Here is a 19,040-nt window from a genome sequence, read left to right as displayed (position 1 = left end):
GACATTTCCCTGCTCTTCCTCATTTGACATAGTTTCCCATCCCTTTGTTGTCCATTATCTGTAAACACACTGGTTTGTCCACATCCTTCTTGAAATCCAGCTCCCAATCCAACGGCCCTTCTCTTCTGTTGGAAGAGAAGGCTGTCAAGTTAATGAACTTTTGCCATGAGATCTCTTGAAACCCAATTCTGAAGAACAAATAGATTTCATAACGACCGTTAAGAGGTATAGACACAGTGACGCACAACTTCGTTTTCTGCAAAAGCGTGGTATAGAGGAAAGAGTATGGCTTTGGGAGTCCAGTGCGAGTTAGGGATCCTGGCTCTGGCATCCACAGGCTCGAGTTATGTAAGCTTAAGCTGGTATGTCACCTCTCTGTTTTCTCACCTGTTCTCACCTGTAAATGGGCCTAACAGTATCCACGAACAGTATCCACAGTGAGAGAACATATGCAAAATACCCAGCATCCAGCCAGCCCATTGTAAGTGCTTTTTAAAAGATCTTTTTTTTTTTTTAAAGATTTTTATTTATTTATTTGACAGAGAGAAATCACAAGTAGATGGAGAGGCAGGCAGAGAGAGAGAGAGGGAAGCAGGCTCTCCGCTGAGCAGAGAGCCCAATGTGGGACTCGATCCCAGGACTCCGAGATCATGACCTGAGCCGAAGGCAGCGGCCTAACCCACTGAGCCACCCAGGCGCCCTAAAAGATCTTTTTAAAGGTTCTAACTCATTAGGTTCCCTGGGCTGGCAGCTATGCTTCCTTATTCTAAGTCTACTCGAAGGCTGGAAATAATTTTTGATTTTTTTTTTCATCTTCCTCCCATAGAGATATATTTGAGGCTCGCTATCTGAGAGGTTTTTCCTCTCAAGCAGCACATTTTCTCCTGGCTGCTAGAGCGGCCCAAAATGAAAAGTGTACAGATGCTTCAAGGGTCTATTTTAAGCTCCCACCTAGTGGCTTCTTGGTTTCTGTAAACTTTAAAAGTGAATGGTGGTGAGTGTGTGGGTGGGAAGCGATTTGATCTACTGCTATAAATAAATACTACCAGAATATTAAATTTAGGTACCATAATTCATCCCCTTAGGGTGCTCACTGGCGGTAGGACAAGACCAGTAGGGTTGAATTTCATTATGCCCAGGCTATGTGGTGGTTTCCTGGGCTTTCTTATCCAATACTCAGTTGGCCTGCATTAACTGAGTCCTTTACATGGCAAGTTAGCCAAGTGTATGGCAGGATCCCTGCCCCTTCTCGCTGAAACTGCCCCATCTCTAGCCCTGCTCAGGGAATCTGTCCTAAGCAAGTCTCTGAACTTAGAGGAAATGGATTGGTTCCAGAATGGACACCTGATGTAAGGGCAGCTGAACTGTGACTAACAGGGTGATGGGGTGACATGCACTCTGACCAATAGGGTAGCAGTCATTAAATCTAAGAAACTTGTTTCCTCTAGGATTGGGAAAGAACTGGCAAGTGGCACGGGGTAAAGGAGCTTATGTGTAGAGGATGGCACAGGCCTTGAGAAAGATGAAGAGCCCAGATTCTGGTTCTGACAGTTTTTCATTCCCAGTTTTCGTTCATTCACTCCTTTACTCAGTACTTAACTAAATACCCCTATGAATCAGGCCCACAGTGCATCCTTCTCTCTCTCTCTCAGATTTATGTTAATTAATTAATTTGTTTTTGAGAGAGAGCAATCAAGCGAGCATGTGGGCTGGGGCAGGGGCACAGGGTGAGCAAGAGAGAATCTTAAGCAGACTCCCTGCTGAGCAGGGAGCCGAATAGGGAGCTCGATTTCAGATCTCAGGACCATGAGATCATGACCTGAGCTGAAATCAAGAGTCAGAGGCTTACCCACTGAGTCACCCAGGCACCCCCTGCATCCCTCTTGAAGTGCAATGTAATCTGCTCTCCTGGTGCTTCTTGTCTGGAGAAGAGAGACATTAATAGAATGATCATGGATAAATAATCTTTAAATTTTGGTGAAATATGAAGAAAAAAATATAGATAGGGAGCTAGGAAAGATGAACAGAGACATCTGACCTAGTCTGCAAGTCTGGGAGGGGTTCCCTAGAGAGGGGAAGTTTGAGCTAAGACATGAAGACCAGTGGGAGTTACTTAGTTGAAGGGTGAATTGAGGGAGAAATGTGTTCCAGGCAGAGGAATTAGCGTGTGTGCTCCATCCACTCAACACTGAGCAGCACCTGAGAAGAACCTGCTAGAACCTAGAACCTGCTAGGAGCCAAGGGATCCTACCCTCATGGAGTTCATAAGTACTAATGACTGTCACTGGACTTTCTGTCCCAGACTGAAGCAGTGATGGGTATCTAGGCATGGAAGCATATCCCTCACATCCAGTGTGTAGAGATCAGGAGGGGCTGTATTGGGACTTTGAGCAATCTGTCCATCCCTGCCAGCGTTCTGCCCATAAAAGATTACCAGCAGCAGAATACAGGGCTGAAGTGGAGGGCAGTGCTAGAGACTAAAGGACAAGGAATGAGGGCCCTAGCCATGGGGATTGGGGTCTAGACAGGGTTTACTCCAGAAAGAATACAGACCTTAGCAGAGTTACTGAGAAGGCAAAGGAACCCAGTCCCAAGGATGAATCTTTCAGAGTGAGATGAAAAGTTGCAACACTGAGGAGAAACGGGCTTCTCTCCACGTTTTTATACACCACCTCATTCCATAAATGCATCGTGGTATGTCTAATCTTTACCACCCAAGGGTTGGTATGTTTTATGTGTTTTTAAAAGAAATTTTTTTTTTAAAGATTTTATTTATTTGAGATACTGAGAGAGAGCACGAGCGGGGGGTGGGAGAGGGAGAAGCAGGCTCTCTACTGAGCAGGGAGCCTGATGCGGTGCTGGGTCTCAGGACCTTGAGATCATGACCCGAACCAAAGGCAGACACTTAACCAACTGAGCCACCCAGGTGCCCCTAGAAAAAATTTTCAATAGTTACTTTACTAAAGATCTACGAATGGCAGACGCTTAACCAAAGGCAGACGCTTAACTGACTGAGCCACCCAGGCACCGCCTGTCTTGTGTTTTTTTTTTTTTTTTTTTTAAGTCACTGTGGAAATGGAAGTAAAAGAAAAAGAGAGTTGGGAAATTTCAATGGAAACAAATAACATGCCATAAAGTCACTGCAGACAGTTGTATAATTGTCACAAGGTAGGCGAAAACTTTTGTTCCGGACTGCCTAACGAGCAGGGAGGGAAGCAGGGCAGGCACGAGCTTTACTGGTGTTGGGAAGAGAAACCACCAGCAATTCGGAGAGTTAGAGCCTCTAAGGTCCGGAGACCTGGACGGCATTTTCCCCGGATGCTCTCAGGAGGGAGACTCAGGGACACACAGAGCTTCTGCCAGCACGCTGGCCTGTGGCTGCTCAGACATTAACGGCCCCCATCGGGCCCGGCTCAGCAGCCAGGGTGAAGCGGAAGGGGCTCACCCGCAGACCCAGCTGGGACACGGAACAGGGGAGAACTGCTCTCTCTGTTCTCCCAGCACTGGTGCTAGGGACCAACAAAGGAGGTTCTTCGCAATCTGGGGATGAAGGAGCCAGAGCCCACCACCTTGAATTCCCCACCCGGCCCTGGAAGCCAGTGTGAAGTTGGTCTTGACACAAAAGGAGTTGTAATTAATGAGATTATTAAGGGAGTGAGAGTCAAAAGCCGTCCCCAGCTGTGGGGCTTCACTTGGCGTACCCCCCCCCCCCCCCAGTGACTCATTGGCTTATGAGCAATCCTCATATGCCTGATTTAGAGGACTTACTCACCCTTCAGAGAAAGACTTTAATGCAATAAAGCAAATGTCAGCAAGTGGGACGCAGCTTAGCACATCACCCCAGCCTGCACCCAGCTTTCCCCCCTCCGGCTCTCCCTGCTCCAGGCCGCTCCAGCCACTCAGCGCCTGCACAGGGTTCTGGGTCACGTGCCAAGGCCGAGCACAGATTCAGGGATGTGGAATCCCGGAAGGGACTCAGGCATCAACTAGACCAAGCCCAGGAGGATGTTGGCCCAGAGAGGTTATTAGAGGTTAGCACCAAAGTGCTAGAGTTAGGGGCAAGGTGAGGGCTAGAAGCCAGGACTGCCCTCGCCCATCCAACATTCTTCCCTCCACTTTTCGTGAAAGTCCTGCTTGGATTATTATGCAGAGTGGCACGCAGCCTCTCTAGTGTGGGTGGCTTTCTTACCTGAGGGCTTGCCAAGGAAATCTGTGGAGGGAGAGTGGTGAAAAGAAAAGGCTTGCAGAGAACGAGGCCTCAGCCTTTGAGGTGGTATGTTTAGAAAGAGCTGGGCTACCCTGGGCTAGGCCGCCATCTTGCGGACGTGGTAACTGACAGGGAAGCTGTCTCTTTGGGCCCCCCAGAACTGAGGGGTATGTTTGGAATTCCCACATCAGGTCCTGATTAGGAAACAGGCCCCAAGAGCTAGGCTGGGCCAGAGGCCTCGCCAGGTGTGGGAAGAACTCAGTATTATTCCTTTCTTCCTCCACCAACAGAGGAAAGAACTCAGTGGACAAGTCAATCCAGGTTGGGATTTAAATCCACTCATTGACTGAGGGAATTACCTGACAGAAATTGGTTCCAGGAGTGGAAAACAATGGAGGGGGCAGGTATTTAGGGTGAACTGTCACCTAGTTCACTTCTCTGTCCCTTAAGCATTTTTCCAGCCTCTTCTGAGTGTGTCTGCCATGTGCCCGGCACTAGGAAGCTGACCACAAGCTTTGCATTCAGGTTTGCTATGATCAAGGGCCTTGAGCTTTGAGGAACCTTGGGGAACCTCTAACGCGTTTCACTGATGAAGCGTCTGAGGTTCAAGAACACTTTGCCTGGGCTCATAGGAGGCAAGAGCGGGTGGGTGCTCCGACCACCTCTCCGTGTGGCCAGCACCTAAAGATTCCTCTTGCAAGTGAGCTTAGAGAAGCCTCTGGGCTGGAAAGCAACATTCTGTTCCTATCACCAGCCGCGAGCAAATGCAGATTCCATTTTCGGCCGTATTACCCCAACTCACCAACACGAAGCGGGGCTTTTTTCTTTTCATCTTTTTATTTTGCACTATAAAAAACAACAACAACAACACCCAGTAACATACTGCTTTTCTTCACATTCATATGGATTTTAGTAAATTATTGCCGTTTCCCCTGGATAAAGAACCAACGGACAAAAAAGAAGTACCACAATACAAAATCTGCAAACCCCAGAAGTCCACAGCTTGAAGACAACCCCCAGGGGCAGGGAAGAAGAAAACATGTGTCACAAGAGACAAGACAAGCACACATGAAGGACGGCAGGCTGGGGAGACCATCGTGTCAACGCCACTGACCCGGACGCGGCGGGTCCCTCGGTCTCTTGGCACCCGCTGTCGCCCCCTCAAAGGGGTGATTTTTGGTCTAAGGTCCAAAGAACTTTTCCAACGACGCAAGAGATGCTTTGAGGAGAGGGGGCCACGAGAAAGGTTCAAGTATGAATAAGGAATCATGCGAAGTCCGAAGTCAGGGAAGAACCCACAGTGGAAAGGACACCCAGGTAGGTCGACATCTCGCTACTTCAACCATCCGCCTCCACCCCGGACCCAAGAGGGAGTCTCAGAAACGCGCGGGAGGGTTCAAGCCAGCATCTAGATGGCATCCTTCCAAGTCCTGGAGGGGTTCCTTTCCTGACTGGGCGGTGATCAGCTTATGCCCTGAAGCAACAGATACAGAGACTGCCAAAGTTAAAAAAGTAAGGTGGAAATTGTGCTTCCTTCAAAACGAGTTGGCTTCGTCACTGCCTTTTCTCCCGGTCTAGCAACTGCTCTCTCCCACGCTGCCGTGGGTATATATTGCCTTGCGCTTGAAATGAAAAGGCGAGCTTGGAGGTGCAGGGCCCGGGCGGTCCTGAGAGGGCAGGGGGTCTGGAAGTACAGTAGTCGGCACACACTGTGCTCTCATCATGGCTTGGGCTTCCTTCGGTCCCCAAAACCTATCCCCACTGTCAGCATGAAGCTCGTTTGCAAGCCTGGTGACCGCTCACTGTCCTGCTAGGGCAGCGGGACAGAGTGAGGTTTTCAGTATTGCACAGGTATGAAATGTCCACGAGTTTAAAAAAAAAGCAGAATCACAGTTGTTCTTGGGGCTGGGCCGGCTCCCCCATCCCGGGTTTAGCAGGACGTGGCCGTGGCCATGGGACTCCTGCCAAGCTCCGAGACTGTTGAGTGGGTGGGCACGGGCGCCAGCACCGAGGTAGGGAAGGTGCAGTAGGAAGCCTGCAGGTCAGGGCTCAGTGTCTGCAAATGGGCTATGAAAGACGAGCCGGCTGCCTCCCCTGGGCAGGAGGGAGCCTGAGGCGTAGAAGGCAGGATCTCAGACTCATACTGCAGGAGCTGGCCCATGAAGCCGAAGTTGGGGGAGACCACACTCCGCCGCTGCTTGATGTAGTCGAAGGCGTCCTTCAGGCGGAACTGCTTGGCCTTCATGAGGTAAGCCATGCAGATGGTGGGAGAGCGGGAGATCCCAGCCTCGCAGTGGACCAGGACCTTGCCTCCCTTTTCCCTGACACCATCTGGAAGGAAGAAAAGAGGGGGAGGATGAGTTGGGACTGGAAACCAAAAGGCCAAGATACGAGAATTAAACACAAAAGTGACCAAGTCCTCAAAATGTCACACCTGTCCAAGAGCTGAGGTTCCCACGCAGTCTTTTTAATGCCCACCGGCAAGGACAGAGCTTATGGGGGCCCCCGAGTGTCTATCCCCATGTAGTGCCTTTCCAATCTTCAAAGGTGCTAGATCTGGGGAAAGAATCCCTTCCTGGAGATGCCATCTTCACTTGGGTTCCACGGATGGGTTTCAACAGGGCATCAGAAAATCCTTGACATTACATGCAAATTTCTTGGGTAGGTACGTTTTTCTGAGGGTCCCAGGTTCAAAGACTGCCTCTTGGGATCTGACTCTCAGCGGGAGGACCCAGCCCCTCTCCTGCTAGAGGCCTGCCAGCCTCCCTGGGTACCCAGTCTGGCTGTGCCAGGGCGGGATGCTTGGCTCAGCTCCCAGGGTTCCCACCACCAAACACACAATAAATAGTGCACAGCCACTAATTACAGCCCTGGCCAAGTGACGCTTACTAGACCGGAGGATAGAAATGGCTTTCGCAAACTCCATCTTGCACAACAATGGGAGTCACTGCTATAAAGCTACCACCATCGGCTGGCATTCTTTAGCTCAATATGACAAGGGGGTGCCTCCTTTTCTCTTCCACTCCTCCCCCGACCTAGGGAACTACAACAGTTAAAAACGAGGGCCAAAAGGTTATGCATAAATATACACATCAATTAAAAACCACAAAAAAGTCTTTCCAATTCTCTCTCTCTCTCTCTCTCTCTCTCTCTCGAGTGAGGAAACAATGACAACATTACAACACAGGAAGTCTGAGGTACCCAGTACTATGTAAAGCCACAGTGTGCAAAAACACTTAAGATTCTGAAGGGCAAATAAAGTCACCTCCCTTACCCAGCTCCCTCCTCCAGTTTAAGAAGTTTGCAAATGTATCTGTAAACTCTAAAAGTTTGCAAATGTATCTGTAAGATCTAAAATGTATCTGTAAGATCTGTAAGATCTAAAGACAGGGAGGAAGCCCAGAGTTTCCCCAACAGAACAGAAGTCCCAAAGGACATGTTCAGTGTAGCTCATAGCTCATTAGAGGTACCCCCAACTTAGTCTGACTCAAAAGAAAAAAATTTCCTGTAAATGAGTTCAAAGGGGACCCCAGCCCTTGGATTGTTGGGTCATGACCCCAATTTTCCTTTGCTCCTTGTACATGAGCTTTTAATTGCTTGGTACCATGACCAAGAAAGCAAAGGGCCTAGACTGTGTTGCTCCTGCTTTGCCCCTCAGGGATTGTCTACTACGGGGGCCCTCCAGGGCCCTTCCCCTGGGAAGGGGCCAAGAGCATGGTATGGGCTCAGTCCCCGCCTTTTACCAGCAGGCAAGAAGTCTGGGGAAAAGCATCCTGTGCTCTCAGGAGGCTGTGGGTTCCTGCGGTTGTGTACACAACTCACAGGACGGGGAAGAAGGCTTCTGAGAAATGGATGGGGGTGGGTTTCATGACCTCACTGAGTAGCTATCTAGGTAATTAAATAACAGGCAGAGAAGGGCAAGGCATTCCCAGGGCCAGAGAGACAAGTCAAGGGTTTCCCATTCTGAACCCATCAACTGGGCAGCCTCTCAGAGATCCAAAGGGATCCTCTAAGCCCAGAGGCTCAGAGGACCAGGATAGGCTCAGCCTCCTGCCTCTGGTGACTTTCCCAGTGGGTTTCCTATAGGGATGAAACCACGTGTGATGAGCACAGGGCCCACCCTGTGGCTGAAGGGAGTCCCCGTAATTGCTGCCTGCCCTCCATAGTTACTGCTGGCCTCAACACCTGCCCTTCTCCCTCCAAAAGCCCTCAAAACAAGTTAAGGAAAATCACATCTCAGCTTCAACAACTATGCGTGTTAATGGGAAAGAAAGGCAAGGCCCCAAGGTTGGGGAGTGATACTTGCAAATCTGAAACAGAAAAAAAGTCAGCCTCGCTGCCACCAGAGAGGGAGGGGGGGAAAGCGAAGCTGTCAAATGCAGGAACAGTCCAGCCTGTGCTGAAGAGGTGGAAACCCAAGGCCCAGAGCCCTTTCCAGGCCTGCCCAGGGGAGAAAACGGTAACCGCCTAACACAACGTACAAAAGATGCCAACTTCCCTATGCACAGAGCACAGAGCTCGGTCAAATGCTATCTTTAATCCCAAATTAGCTGAAATGCAAAACAAATTGCCCCTAAAGCAGTCTGCCAAAAACTGTGAAAAGCTGCCAGGGCCCTCGGGGCTCGGTGTGTAAGAAGTGTTCTCTCAATCCCTTCTGCTGGCTTTCTAAAAATGCCCCAGCCTACGTAGGAGCACCGCGAGGACGGTTCTTTCGCTCCCTGGCTTCCCTGGCACGGAGCATCACACACGGACACACTCTGCTTCCCACCCGGCTCGGAAGAACAACAAGAACGGCAGTGAGTCCTGCCATAAAATAATATTAATTCATTTATCTTGCAAATGAAAGCTCCTATGAATAGCAGCGCGCGTCCACCCCTCCGCCTCTTTGGTGGCCGCATGCCGGCCCGGCTCCAGCTCCTGGCAGACGCACGTCCGAGACACCGTTCTCCTTGGCAAAGGCCGCCCCCATCAGTACCGCGGAAGCGAGAGCAGGGGCTCCCAGACGGCAGAGGGCGAAGGACTGAACCTACCAATGAAGTCTATTGCTTCTTGAAAGTGGGAGCTGATGTCGGCTGTGTGGCTGTCTTCCACGGGGATCCATTTGTAGTGTACGTGGGTGGCGCAGGCCTCGGAAAGCCGCCGGGAGACGTTCAGCAGGGCCGTGATGTGCAGGTTGGCGAGGAACTCGCACTTGGACGCATGGTAGGCACTTCCAAGGTAGAGGAACGGGAGGATTTCAACCGGGCCGCCCTGGAGGGAGGGGCAGAGGACACCCAGGCAATCGTGGATTAGCTTGCTCCTTCAGGAGAGGAAACAAAACCACCCTGACCTACTTGTTGTCAGGTGGGAGGTTCCCTTTCTGGTTTCCAGGTGGACAGTTCGGCGCCAGGGCAGTCCAGCCCAGATTGTGGGTGGAGCCTCCACTCTGGCAAACTCTCTACCCACTGCTGCTGCCTTGCGACTCTCAGGGACGGCAAAGCCCACACAGCAAAGATTCCTCGTTTCCGTACACATATTGAGGTGGGAAACGCGAGCAGCCTTCCTGTGCCGACAAGGATGAGGAGATGGGCACGAAGGGGAGGGACCGAGAGGCTCCCGCTCACGTTCCCGCTGCCCCCACGGCACCAGTGCAAGCCTTCTAACCTCAGGGCAGCCTTTGTTTCTTTCGAGATGAAACAGGTTAAAAACGCTACAAGACGAGTCCCCCCCCCCCCTTTGCAGTCAGGGTATCTTCATGGTATATTTTATCAAATCTAGGACACCCATGACTGATCTCAAGATGCACGTGGGTTTCGGAGAGGTCAGAGTGCATCCCCAGCATGGATGCTCCTTGGAAGTGGAAATGACCACTGTTTACCCAGAATCCTTAAAGAAAGGCTATGAAGCCCAGGGGAGAGGGGCTTCTCCTCCCCTTATCTTCCTCACGTGGGACTGAGGGCTCGTGAGAGATGCTTACATCATCACCCTTTTGGAAGGCCACCCACACACCAGGTTTCCAGTTAAGGAGGCTCCCAATTAGAAGCTGAGACCATCTACCCTGAGGCAAAGTTAAAAACAGCTAGCTGGTCAGACTCTGGCACTCGAAGCAGCTCCCAGGTGGCAAGAAAAACCAGCGATAACTGGAACAAAGGGAGGCCCCAGAGACTGAGAGAGAAACACTGGGCTTGGAGGGGCGGGGGCAGTGGCTGTGTCTTTGGGAGCCTTTCCTGTATCATCCATCCGCTTCCTGTGTTTCCATTTCCTGTCCCAGAATAAAAGTGGAACGGAAACTCGGCCAGACTCATAATAGGGAAAGGGGCATAGGATGAGGGCCAGCAGAAGGCAATTCTCAAATTACTTGGCATGTGGTGTGCGCTTTTTCTTTCCTGAGAAATCAAGTGTTCCAGCAAAGGCCAGTGGGGCCACTTGGAAGAAAGTCATAGAGGATTTTACCAAAGATAGTAAGAGTAACAACCAGTATTTTTTTTTTTTTTTAATAGTAGTCTTGATGCTCAGTGAGGGGTTTGAACCCACAATCCTAAGATCAAGACCTGAGATCCAAAGTTGGATCCTTAACGGACTGAGCCCCCAGGTTGCCCCAACAACCAGTATTTTTATTCACACCGACTATAGCTGGCCCCTGGACTGAACGCTTCCCATGCATCTACACAGATCTCTCCCTGTTTAGGCCCGGAACACATGGACACACCAGGCCTGGGACCTTATCCAATTACCTCTAAAGCCTAGAACAACACAGCCCTGAAACCATGTCTTTCTTTTTCTGAATCCTCTGTTTTGACTCAAGAGGAAGGAACCAGAAGCCTTCAGAAACCCCAAAGGTTAACACGACCTTGCTTGGCTTCTCTCCATGCAGCAGCGCTTCTAAGAAATAGCACTAGGGGGTTCCCCAGATGAACCCTGGAGACACGTCAGGGCCTCCCCAGTCCTTTCTTGGCCAAAGGTCTGCTGTGCCTTCACAACATCCTGACAATTCTTGTTTCTCTTTCACTTTCTGAGAAGTGAGGGGAAAACACCCAAACAAACAGAAAACAGAAATCCAGCTAAGCCACATGCCCATGACTTGAATGCTGAGGGTTCATCATATGCTGTTTTTTTTTTTTTAAGATGTTATTCATTTATTTGTCAGAGAAAGAGAGAAAAGCATACAAGCAGGCAGAGTGGGAGAGAGAAGCGGGCTCCCTGCCAAGCAAGGAGCCTGGTGCGGGGCTCAATCCCAGGACCCTGGGATCATGACCTGAGCCGGAGGCAGTGGCTTAACCAACTGAGCCACTCAGGTGTCCCTGCTTTTTTTTTTTTGTATTGTTTTGTTTTTTAATTTTTATTTATTTATTTGACACAGAGAGAGATCACTAGTAGGCAGAGAGGCAGGCAGAGACAGGGAAGCAGGCTCCCTGCTGAGCAGAAAACCCAAAGCGGGGCTCATTCCCAGGACCTTGAGATCATGACCTGAGCCGAAGGCAGAGGTTTAACCCACTGAGCCACTCAGGCGCCCCAATATGCTGTTTAATAAAGGAAAACAAACAATATAATAACCCTGGACCCTGGCCAAGCTAATAGACTTCCCGACCAGGGATCCCACTCAAGGGCAGTCACTTGGCTTTACTGGGGCAGATCTCTGTTCACACCAGGCAGCTTCCAGACATCTTCCTTCTTATGATCTGGACATGCACTTATGTTGTGGGAAAGACCTGAAAAGCTTCTCCCTCCAAGTCAGGTGCCTAGGACAGGCCCTTTCCAAAAGAAGTTCTGTTTCTGTGGAAAACACCAAGGTCTTGAAAAGAGCCAGAGTTAAGAGAAGGGAGTCTTTCTGGGCCTACTGTTGCTAGGAGCCCAGCTACCGGATTCGTTGCAAAGAGATCATCTTCAGTTCTGAGACAGGGATTTCTCCCCTCCTGTGAAGTGGGAAGGAGGGCTTGGGCTCTGGTTTCTGCCAGATCTGGGTCCTTGCCCACCTTCCCCTCACCCTGCAGCACTAGAGGGCAGGACCCCTCACTGAGCCTTCCACACAGTCAGCCCTTACAGGCCTGCCAGAAAGTTAAATTCTTCAAAGGAAAAAAACACATGTTTGTAGGAGCATGAACTCCTCTACAGTGTCTCTTCATCTTCACTGGTTTCAGAATATATGGAACTGTAGGCACCCGAAACCCTCAGCCTCTGCTTAGCCATCCAAACAGTAGTGTCTCCACAAGCCTCCCCCCAGCCCCGGTTCAGTTAAAAATAACAAAAAGACACATCTTGACAGGTACTGGGTTGGTTTGCTGAAACTGCCCAGCATGAACAATTACAAAGAAGATTAACACAGGAAGCCTGATAGTCAGCTCTGAAACATCTTCAGGGAAACCTAAACTGATATTTTGAAGCTTCTGCTTCCTAGGCCAGCTAATAAGAATGTATCTTTCACTTCCTCTTTTCTCCAGAAGCTGTCAAGCATCCTGGGGCTCGTTTGCTCTTGTCAGCTTGTTTGCTGGAAAGAAGCCCATATACTCTTGGATGGAAAACTCAAGTTGGCAAGCAACAGCTCTCTGAAGCTAGAGGGCTCTGCCAACACCCTTATCCACAGAAGAATGCACCAGTGCTACTGAGCGGGGAGAGGAAGAGCCAGGGGGCTGGGGAAGGAGCAGAGTCAGCAGCCAAGATGGCACTTCCACACCACTTACCTGGTCATAGGCTGGCCTGTAGCTGATGCTGAGCACTGGTTTCCCACACTGGCTCATGAGGGCTTTCTCGGTTTCAACCTTCTCTTGTGAAATGGGTTGTACATCCACACAACATTCAGGATATTCCGAATAGAAAGTCTCATATCCTCCTGCAAGGGAAAAAAAAAAAAAAAAAGGAAGATAGATGTTAAACACTGATTGCTCAGCTTTTAGAAAATGTCCAGAATTAATCAATACCCTAAGTGGGGAAGAGTCAAGAATATCAAGCTAACATAGATTCTGATCTTATAAAAAAAAATTAAGCCAAACCAACTAATAGCTTTAGAACAGAAATGGGCTACACAGACACAAACACACACTCTCTTTTCTAAAAAGTTATAGTTCAGAGAGGCAATGATTAACTTTTTATGTCTATCAGAAGCAGCTGAAAGGAAAGCTATTTGGCATCTGGAAAATATTAACCAAATCCCTCCAGAAAACAAAAGCTATTTTCACTCCTTGGTCTAAAATGCTGGTGTGATTATGCAGAATTTCATTCATTTGCAAGAAGAGACTCCTGAATTGGTCTATTTCATTCCTAGCCCATTAGCTCTGAATTGGATTATAGATGGAACCTATTCGTAAGAGAATGGAGGCTAATAAGAGGTTTAAACTAGGTGCAATAAAACAGCCCTGCCCTTTCTCACTCCCAAGGTGCTAAAAAACACTGCTGACAATCCTCTCTATAGGTCCAATTTTGAGTAATCAATCTAGTTAATTACCTTCTAAACCAAACTGGACGCACAAGGCTTTAGAACTTAATTCTCAGTCCCAATTAAGTAAAAACTGTTTCTCTCCCCTTCAAGACCATCTAACCCTTCCTTTCTATCTTCCTCAACTTCCCTTCCTGATCTTCCTGCCCTACAACAAACTCTGAAATGATAACTACCAGCAGGTATGACTGTAAAAATCCTTACTATTAAACTTCTTCAGATGGGTCACTTAAGGTAAAAACTACTCTATGACTGGGTCACAGAAACTTGGTCATCTTAAAGAAGTCTCAGGTCCAGCACTCAGCAGTAAAGAACCAAATGAAAAACATGCCAAGTGCTGCCAGGTGAACAGGCCAGCCTCACTTGGGGAAACTCTCACTCTCAATCCAGAAGGACCTAAGGGACTTCCAGGAGCCTCCAGAAAACCCACTTCTATTTTTCTCTGACCCAGAGAATTCACTTAGGGTCAAACCATCAACTATTTTTTTTTTTTAAGATTTTATTTATTTATTTGACAGAGAGAGATCACAAGTAGGCAGAGAGGCAGGCAGAGAGAGAGAGAGAGAGAGGAAGCAGGCTCCCCACTGAGCAGAGAGACCGGATGAGGGACTCGATCCCAGGACCTGAGATCATGACCTGAGCTGAAGGCAGCGGCTTAACCCACTGAGCCACCCAGGCGCCCCTCAAACCATCAATTAAATATGCATTCTGAGCCCATGTATTTTCCACAAAGTCCCCTCTTTCTTTTGTCTCTTGGCGTTTTGATAGCCCACAGAGGAGCACATGGTGGCCTTAAGCCCCTGTGGTAGACAAATGGTTAATGGATAACATGGCGGTCTCCAGCTCCCTCCCAGAAGCTGCAGCCAATTCCTAGAATGAGTCATCTTGCCATTACTGCTTCCTCCCCGCTTGCTGGAACTGCCCCCGCCCCCATTGAGTACACTCAAATCTCCTCTGTGGTCACTTCAACAAAAAGCCCATTGGGCCTCCCCAGATGAGCTTCTGGTCCTCCTGGTCATGATAAACAGACCACATGCCAGAGAGTAATGGAGGGAGGTGATGGTGTTCGTGGCTTAGTTTCCTGCTGGCCTCCCCCCTCCCCCCTCCCCACAACTGTAGCACCTGGACCCTTACCCTCCTAGGATACAGACTGAAGGTCAAACTTAGTGACCCACAGCTTCATTAGAAGAAGCGACCTTAAAGTAAATCACTTCCTGTGCCTGGGCCTCCAAAGTTCTCGATTCCAGGAGACAAACTGAGTGACGGGAATGGGAATCTGGCCTAAGAGTGGCCCATGCCCTCCCAAACGTTCCCAAGAATGAGGCTTGGCAAAGACAAGCCTTCAGGCTGCCCCATCTCTTGTCTTTAAATAGCACACTTAAAAGAGATGGCTGTCAGGACAGACAGGAGGTGTGGTGTGGGCCGGGTCCTGCCTGCCTGTTGACAAAACAAGGCAGGCGGGCAAAGCAGCTCAGTGTAGTAGAGGGACAGATAAACGCGGGCCTATCTCTTCAAGCTGGGGTCAGGAGTCCTTCGGATTAGACGGTCTCTTTCAGCCACTCTTCCCTGAGAGGCAGGGAGAGACAGACCATTCTCTTGAGTTTCAAGAGCTGTGGCCCTTTTTCTTGCTGCTTCAGCCCTCTTCAGAGTGACTGGGCTTTTGATCACCATTGCATGACCAGGGGAGCAGAGAAGTTGCAAGAACACTGTATTTAAATACACACTGACAATGCCATCTGGTCCCCATGCCATTTCAGTGTTATGTTTGGGGAGGGGGAAGAGAATAAGGGGGGGGGGGGAAGAGAATAAAGGGAAGTATAAAAGGCATTGTCCCCAAGATCTGAAATGCCACTAGATTAAAACCTGAATTTGTATCTGGACATGAGGCAGTAAGGAAATCAAAATTTTCTTGGACAACAATTTAACCTTCGTTGTGTTGTAAACAGTTAAGCATCCCGCAATTCCTATTGAGATTTAAAATGTACACAACTATCAACCTGCCAATTCTCTGAATCCTACTGAAAGATAGTGCACATGCAAAGCATTTGAACAAAAATATACCCTACCACATTGCCTTAAATAATGAGGTTGAAAGCAACCTACTGGCTACCAACAGGGGACCAGTTTAAAAAGTGAAGGGCGCCTTACTCGGTAGGTTAAGTGTCTGCCTTTGGGTCATGATCCCAGCGTTCTGGGATCAAGCCCTGGGCCCTGCGCCGGGCTCCTGGCTCCCTGTTTTCCCTCCCCTTGCTCCTCATGTTGCATGCATTCTCTCTAATAAATTTTAAAAAATAAAATAAAAAGCAAAACGGACATGTATGTTCTGATAAAGGCAAACCTCCCAAGGTCTAGTTGCGTCCAAGAAGCAAGAATACAAAATATGCAAAATCATTCTATTTTTTAAAGATACTCGGGTAAAATTAACTTGTCTAAAGATGAACAGAAAATATTTGGTGGCTGTCTCTGGAGAGTGGAACTGGATTCAAGGGTGTGAAGAAGACCCACTTTTCATTGTACAGGCTTTGTGCTTTTAAAATTTTTACCTGTGTACGTTACTGTCATTTAAATAAACATTTTAGACATGAATTTCCGAAGATGTGAGTCTACAGAGCCACTTACTTCCTGTGGCAGTAACTTTGCAACAGTCAACATGAAATCACCACCACCACCCCCCCCATGGAGAGGAGAGACCTGGGGAGCAGAGGCAGGACCAGGAGGGGTTTCCTGAAATATATCTTTCATACTCCTGGGAAGGCAGTAGCTTTTCCTGTACTCACGGCTAAGAAAGGAGACAAAGACCACCACCCTGGGCTAAGTGTGAAACGTCTTAAGGAGGGCCTTGCTCCTTCCCAGACAAGCTGAGGCTGGTGGAGAAGATGATCATCTACCGAACAGGAATCAACAGGGAACAGTCTACACGAGGTGCTAACAGAGGTAGGGGCTCCCTGTGTGATCTCTCCAGGCCCCGCAGGTGTGAAATTCCCCAGGCTGCTTGGTTTTAAAAAGGGCCCTCAGGCTCATTTCTGAACCACATCACTGCTGTATCTCATGATGTCTGCAACAGGGTTGGCAGGGCCTTGGGGCACAGCTTGGGCAGAACACTCATCTCCGCTCTAAGAACTGAGTTTCCCATACATTGGAGTTTACAAAGGACTCAAATACAAGGCGGGAGTAGTCATAGGAAGTGACCCAGAAATCAATGCTCTGTAATTTGAAAGTCACTCACTGACTACACAGTGAGGGCAGTCAAAGTCCTCTCTCCAGTAGGTGTAATGGACGGACTTGTGGGGCAGCTTCTGGGGCGCCTCAAACCAAAGGCGACGCAACCCCCATCCACCACCACCCTGCTACACCTCTCCTAAATCCCGGGGCGGGCTAGCCGGCCGCCCCCTCCAAACCCGGGCAGATAGCAGGAGGCCAGTCCCGGGAATGATCTGCGGGGGTGGCGTGGGGGAGGGTTTGAGCGAAGGGTTGAAAAGGGTGGGAAGGCTGTCAGCTCCAAATGGAGCTAGAGAAAGGCCTGGGAGGGGAGAAGGAACGGCCGGAGGAAAACAATAAACAGCAGTAAATTGAAGTGGAAAGGAAGGGGAGGGACTCGCCAGGGTCAAAAAGGCAAGAGGGGTCGGTACAGACTGCCTTACACACGTTAATTGTCCGGGCGGGAGGAAAGGGGACGCCGCGGCGCCACGCTCCGGGGGGTCGCGACCTGCTGATCCCGCCAGATCTGCCCATCAGAGAGGCTCAGAGCCCAGGCCCCAGCGAGGGCGGCTAAGCCGGCACCAGCAAATCGGGGGCCCGCGCCCAGCACGAGCCGACGGCCCCCGCGGCCGACAAGCGGCGCCCCCGGCTGCGCAACCAACCCTACCCACCACCCAGGCTGGCCGGCCGCCGGGAGCTTTCGAGGAACGCGGGTGGGGAGGGGGAAGCTCCGAGGGCTGGGCTGACACTGGCAGCGCCCTCCCGAGCGCACGTCAAGCCTCGGCGTGCGGACTCCGGCAGGTGGAGACTACCGGGCTCGGGATCGCAGAAGGCGCCCCGCACGGGGAGGGGACCCCAGAGCCCCAGGGGTGGGGGTGGAGGGGTGGTGGCAGGCGCTCGGCGGCCCCGACGCGCTCACCTTTGAGGAAGTAGACCCGCGGGCCGGCGGGCAGGCAGGCCAGCAGCGAGGTGAGCACGACCCGCGCGGCGCTCTCCTCGCGGAGCTTCTGCCAGTGGCGGCTGCCCTGGTCCAGCACCACCACGGCCGCCACGCCGCCGCCGCCCTCCTGCAGCAGCCGCGCGCGCGCCGCCTCGTCGGGCAGCACGTAGCGCGCCGACACCGCGCCGCCGCGGGCCCGCCGCAGCACCACGGAGTTGAGGTTGACGTTGAGCGAGCCGCGCACGCTCGAGGCGGCGAAGGCCAGGTAGGGCCGGCAGTCGAGCACCACGCAGCGCGCCGCCGCCTCCTTGCGGAGCATCTTGCGCAGCTGGCGCCCGTCGAGCGACGTGACCTTCATGCCGCCGCCCAGCGGTGCCGCGCCGCGCGCCCCGCCGGTGCCCACAGCCAGGGTGCCCGCTGGCGAGGCGCGGGAGGGCGGCCCGCGAGGCTGCGGCCCGGCAGACTGACCGAGCGAGCGAGCGAGCCGGAGCGGCAGCTCAACTCTTCTTTCCCGCCCCGCACGCTCGGCAGCCGGCCCGGCCACTCGCCGCCCCAGAAGCCGGGGATTCCGCCGGCAGCGCCGCGTTTTATGTGAATGAGAGTGCGGCCTGTGACGTGGCTGCCCATATAAGGCCGAAGATAGGTCTTTCCCCGCCCCTTCGGGCTGTGGCCACGCCCCGGGGAGCCGGAGGCGTGGGGCGGGCGCCGGGCGTTAGTCAGCCGGGGAAGGAGGAAGTGGAAGGCGCCTCCCTCCGCTTTCTGTGGCATTGCGCGGGGACACTCACTCGCGCATCACCGAGGGCTGCCGGTGGGGTGCCACGAGGCCGAGGTGACCCACGCTGTGCGGGAAGAGGAGGAAGCGGAGGAGGCAGAGCCTGGCGCCGCACAATCCGGCTTTGAGTTTCATAGACGTAGGCTCGGAACCCGCAGGGTGGGGGCCGTGCGGGGCACGGAGCCAGGCTGGGCCAAGGGGAGCCCAGGGCCGGTGCCCCCCAGATGAGTCGGAAATGGATTTTGGTCTCCACCCAAGTCTTAACGCGTGAAATGAGATGCTAGCTGGGATTTGCTTCAAGGGATGGATTATAGATGACCTCGAGATTGCGTTTGTGTTGGTAACCGCTGGAGTTCAGTAATGGGTACCTTAGAGTGGGTTCATGATACTCTTTTCTCCACTTGTCTGTTTGCTTGACACGGTCCATAATAAAAGTACCTCAAAGTAAAAATGGAGAGAAGAGCCAGCAGTTAATCTCCCCAAATAGATTCTGCTCTCAAAGGATTGACAGTCC

The 19,040-nt window shown here is 51.2% G+C and overlaps 1 protein-coding gene across 1 annotated transcript; it reads right to left on the bottom strand.

Annotated features, from left to right (window-relative positions):
- Positions 1-5,082: 5,082 nt before the first annotated feature.
- DUSP5 (dual specificity phosphatase 5) lies at positions 5,083-18,338 on the bottom strand. Its single transcript, XM_059398547.1, has 4 exons — positions 17,734-18,338; positions 12,865-13,013; positions 9,238-9,457; positions 5,083-6,538 (listed from the first exon to the last, which is right to left on the bottom strand). The coding sequence occupies exons 1-4, from the start codon at positions 18,110-18,112 to the stop codon at positions 6,138-6,140; spliced, it is 1,149 nt and encodes a 382-aa protein (XP_059254530.1). The 5' UTR covers positions 18,113-18,338; the 3' UTR covers positions 5,083-6,137.
- Between the last annotated feature and the right edge of the window lie 702 nt (positions 18,339-19,040).

The sequence above is a fragment of the Mustela nigripes genome, chromosome 4 (assembly GCF_022355385.1).
Source record: "Mustela nigripes isolate SB6536 chromosome 4, MUSNIG.SB6536, whole genome shotgun sequence".
Classification (NCBI taxonomy): domain Eukaryota; kingdom Metazoa; phylum Chordata; class Mammalia; order Carnivora; family Mustelidae; genus Mustela; species Mustela nigripes.
Note: the sequence above shows the minus strand (reverse complement) of the source record. Positions and strands in the feature narration are given on the sequence as shown.

What these genes read in the sequence shown, in the direction of transcription:
- DUSP5 (XM_059398547.1), bottom strand. Translation starts at nt 18,112, where the DNA reads ATGAAGGTCACGTCGCTCGACGGGCGCCAGCTGCGCAAGATGCTCCGC. An exon ending in GCGGGTCTACTTCCTCAAAG is followed by an intron (nt 13,014 to 17,733) that starts GTGAGCGCGTCG and finishes TTTCCCTTGCAG; the next exon opens with GAGGATATGAGACTTTCTAT. An exon ending in ACAGGCCAGCCTATGACCAG is followed by an intron (nt 9,458 to 12,864) that starts GTAAGTGGTGTG and finishes CCCTCCCTCCAG; the next exon opens with GGCGGCCCGGTTGAAATCCT.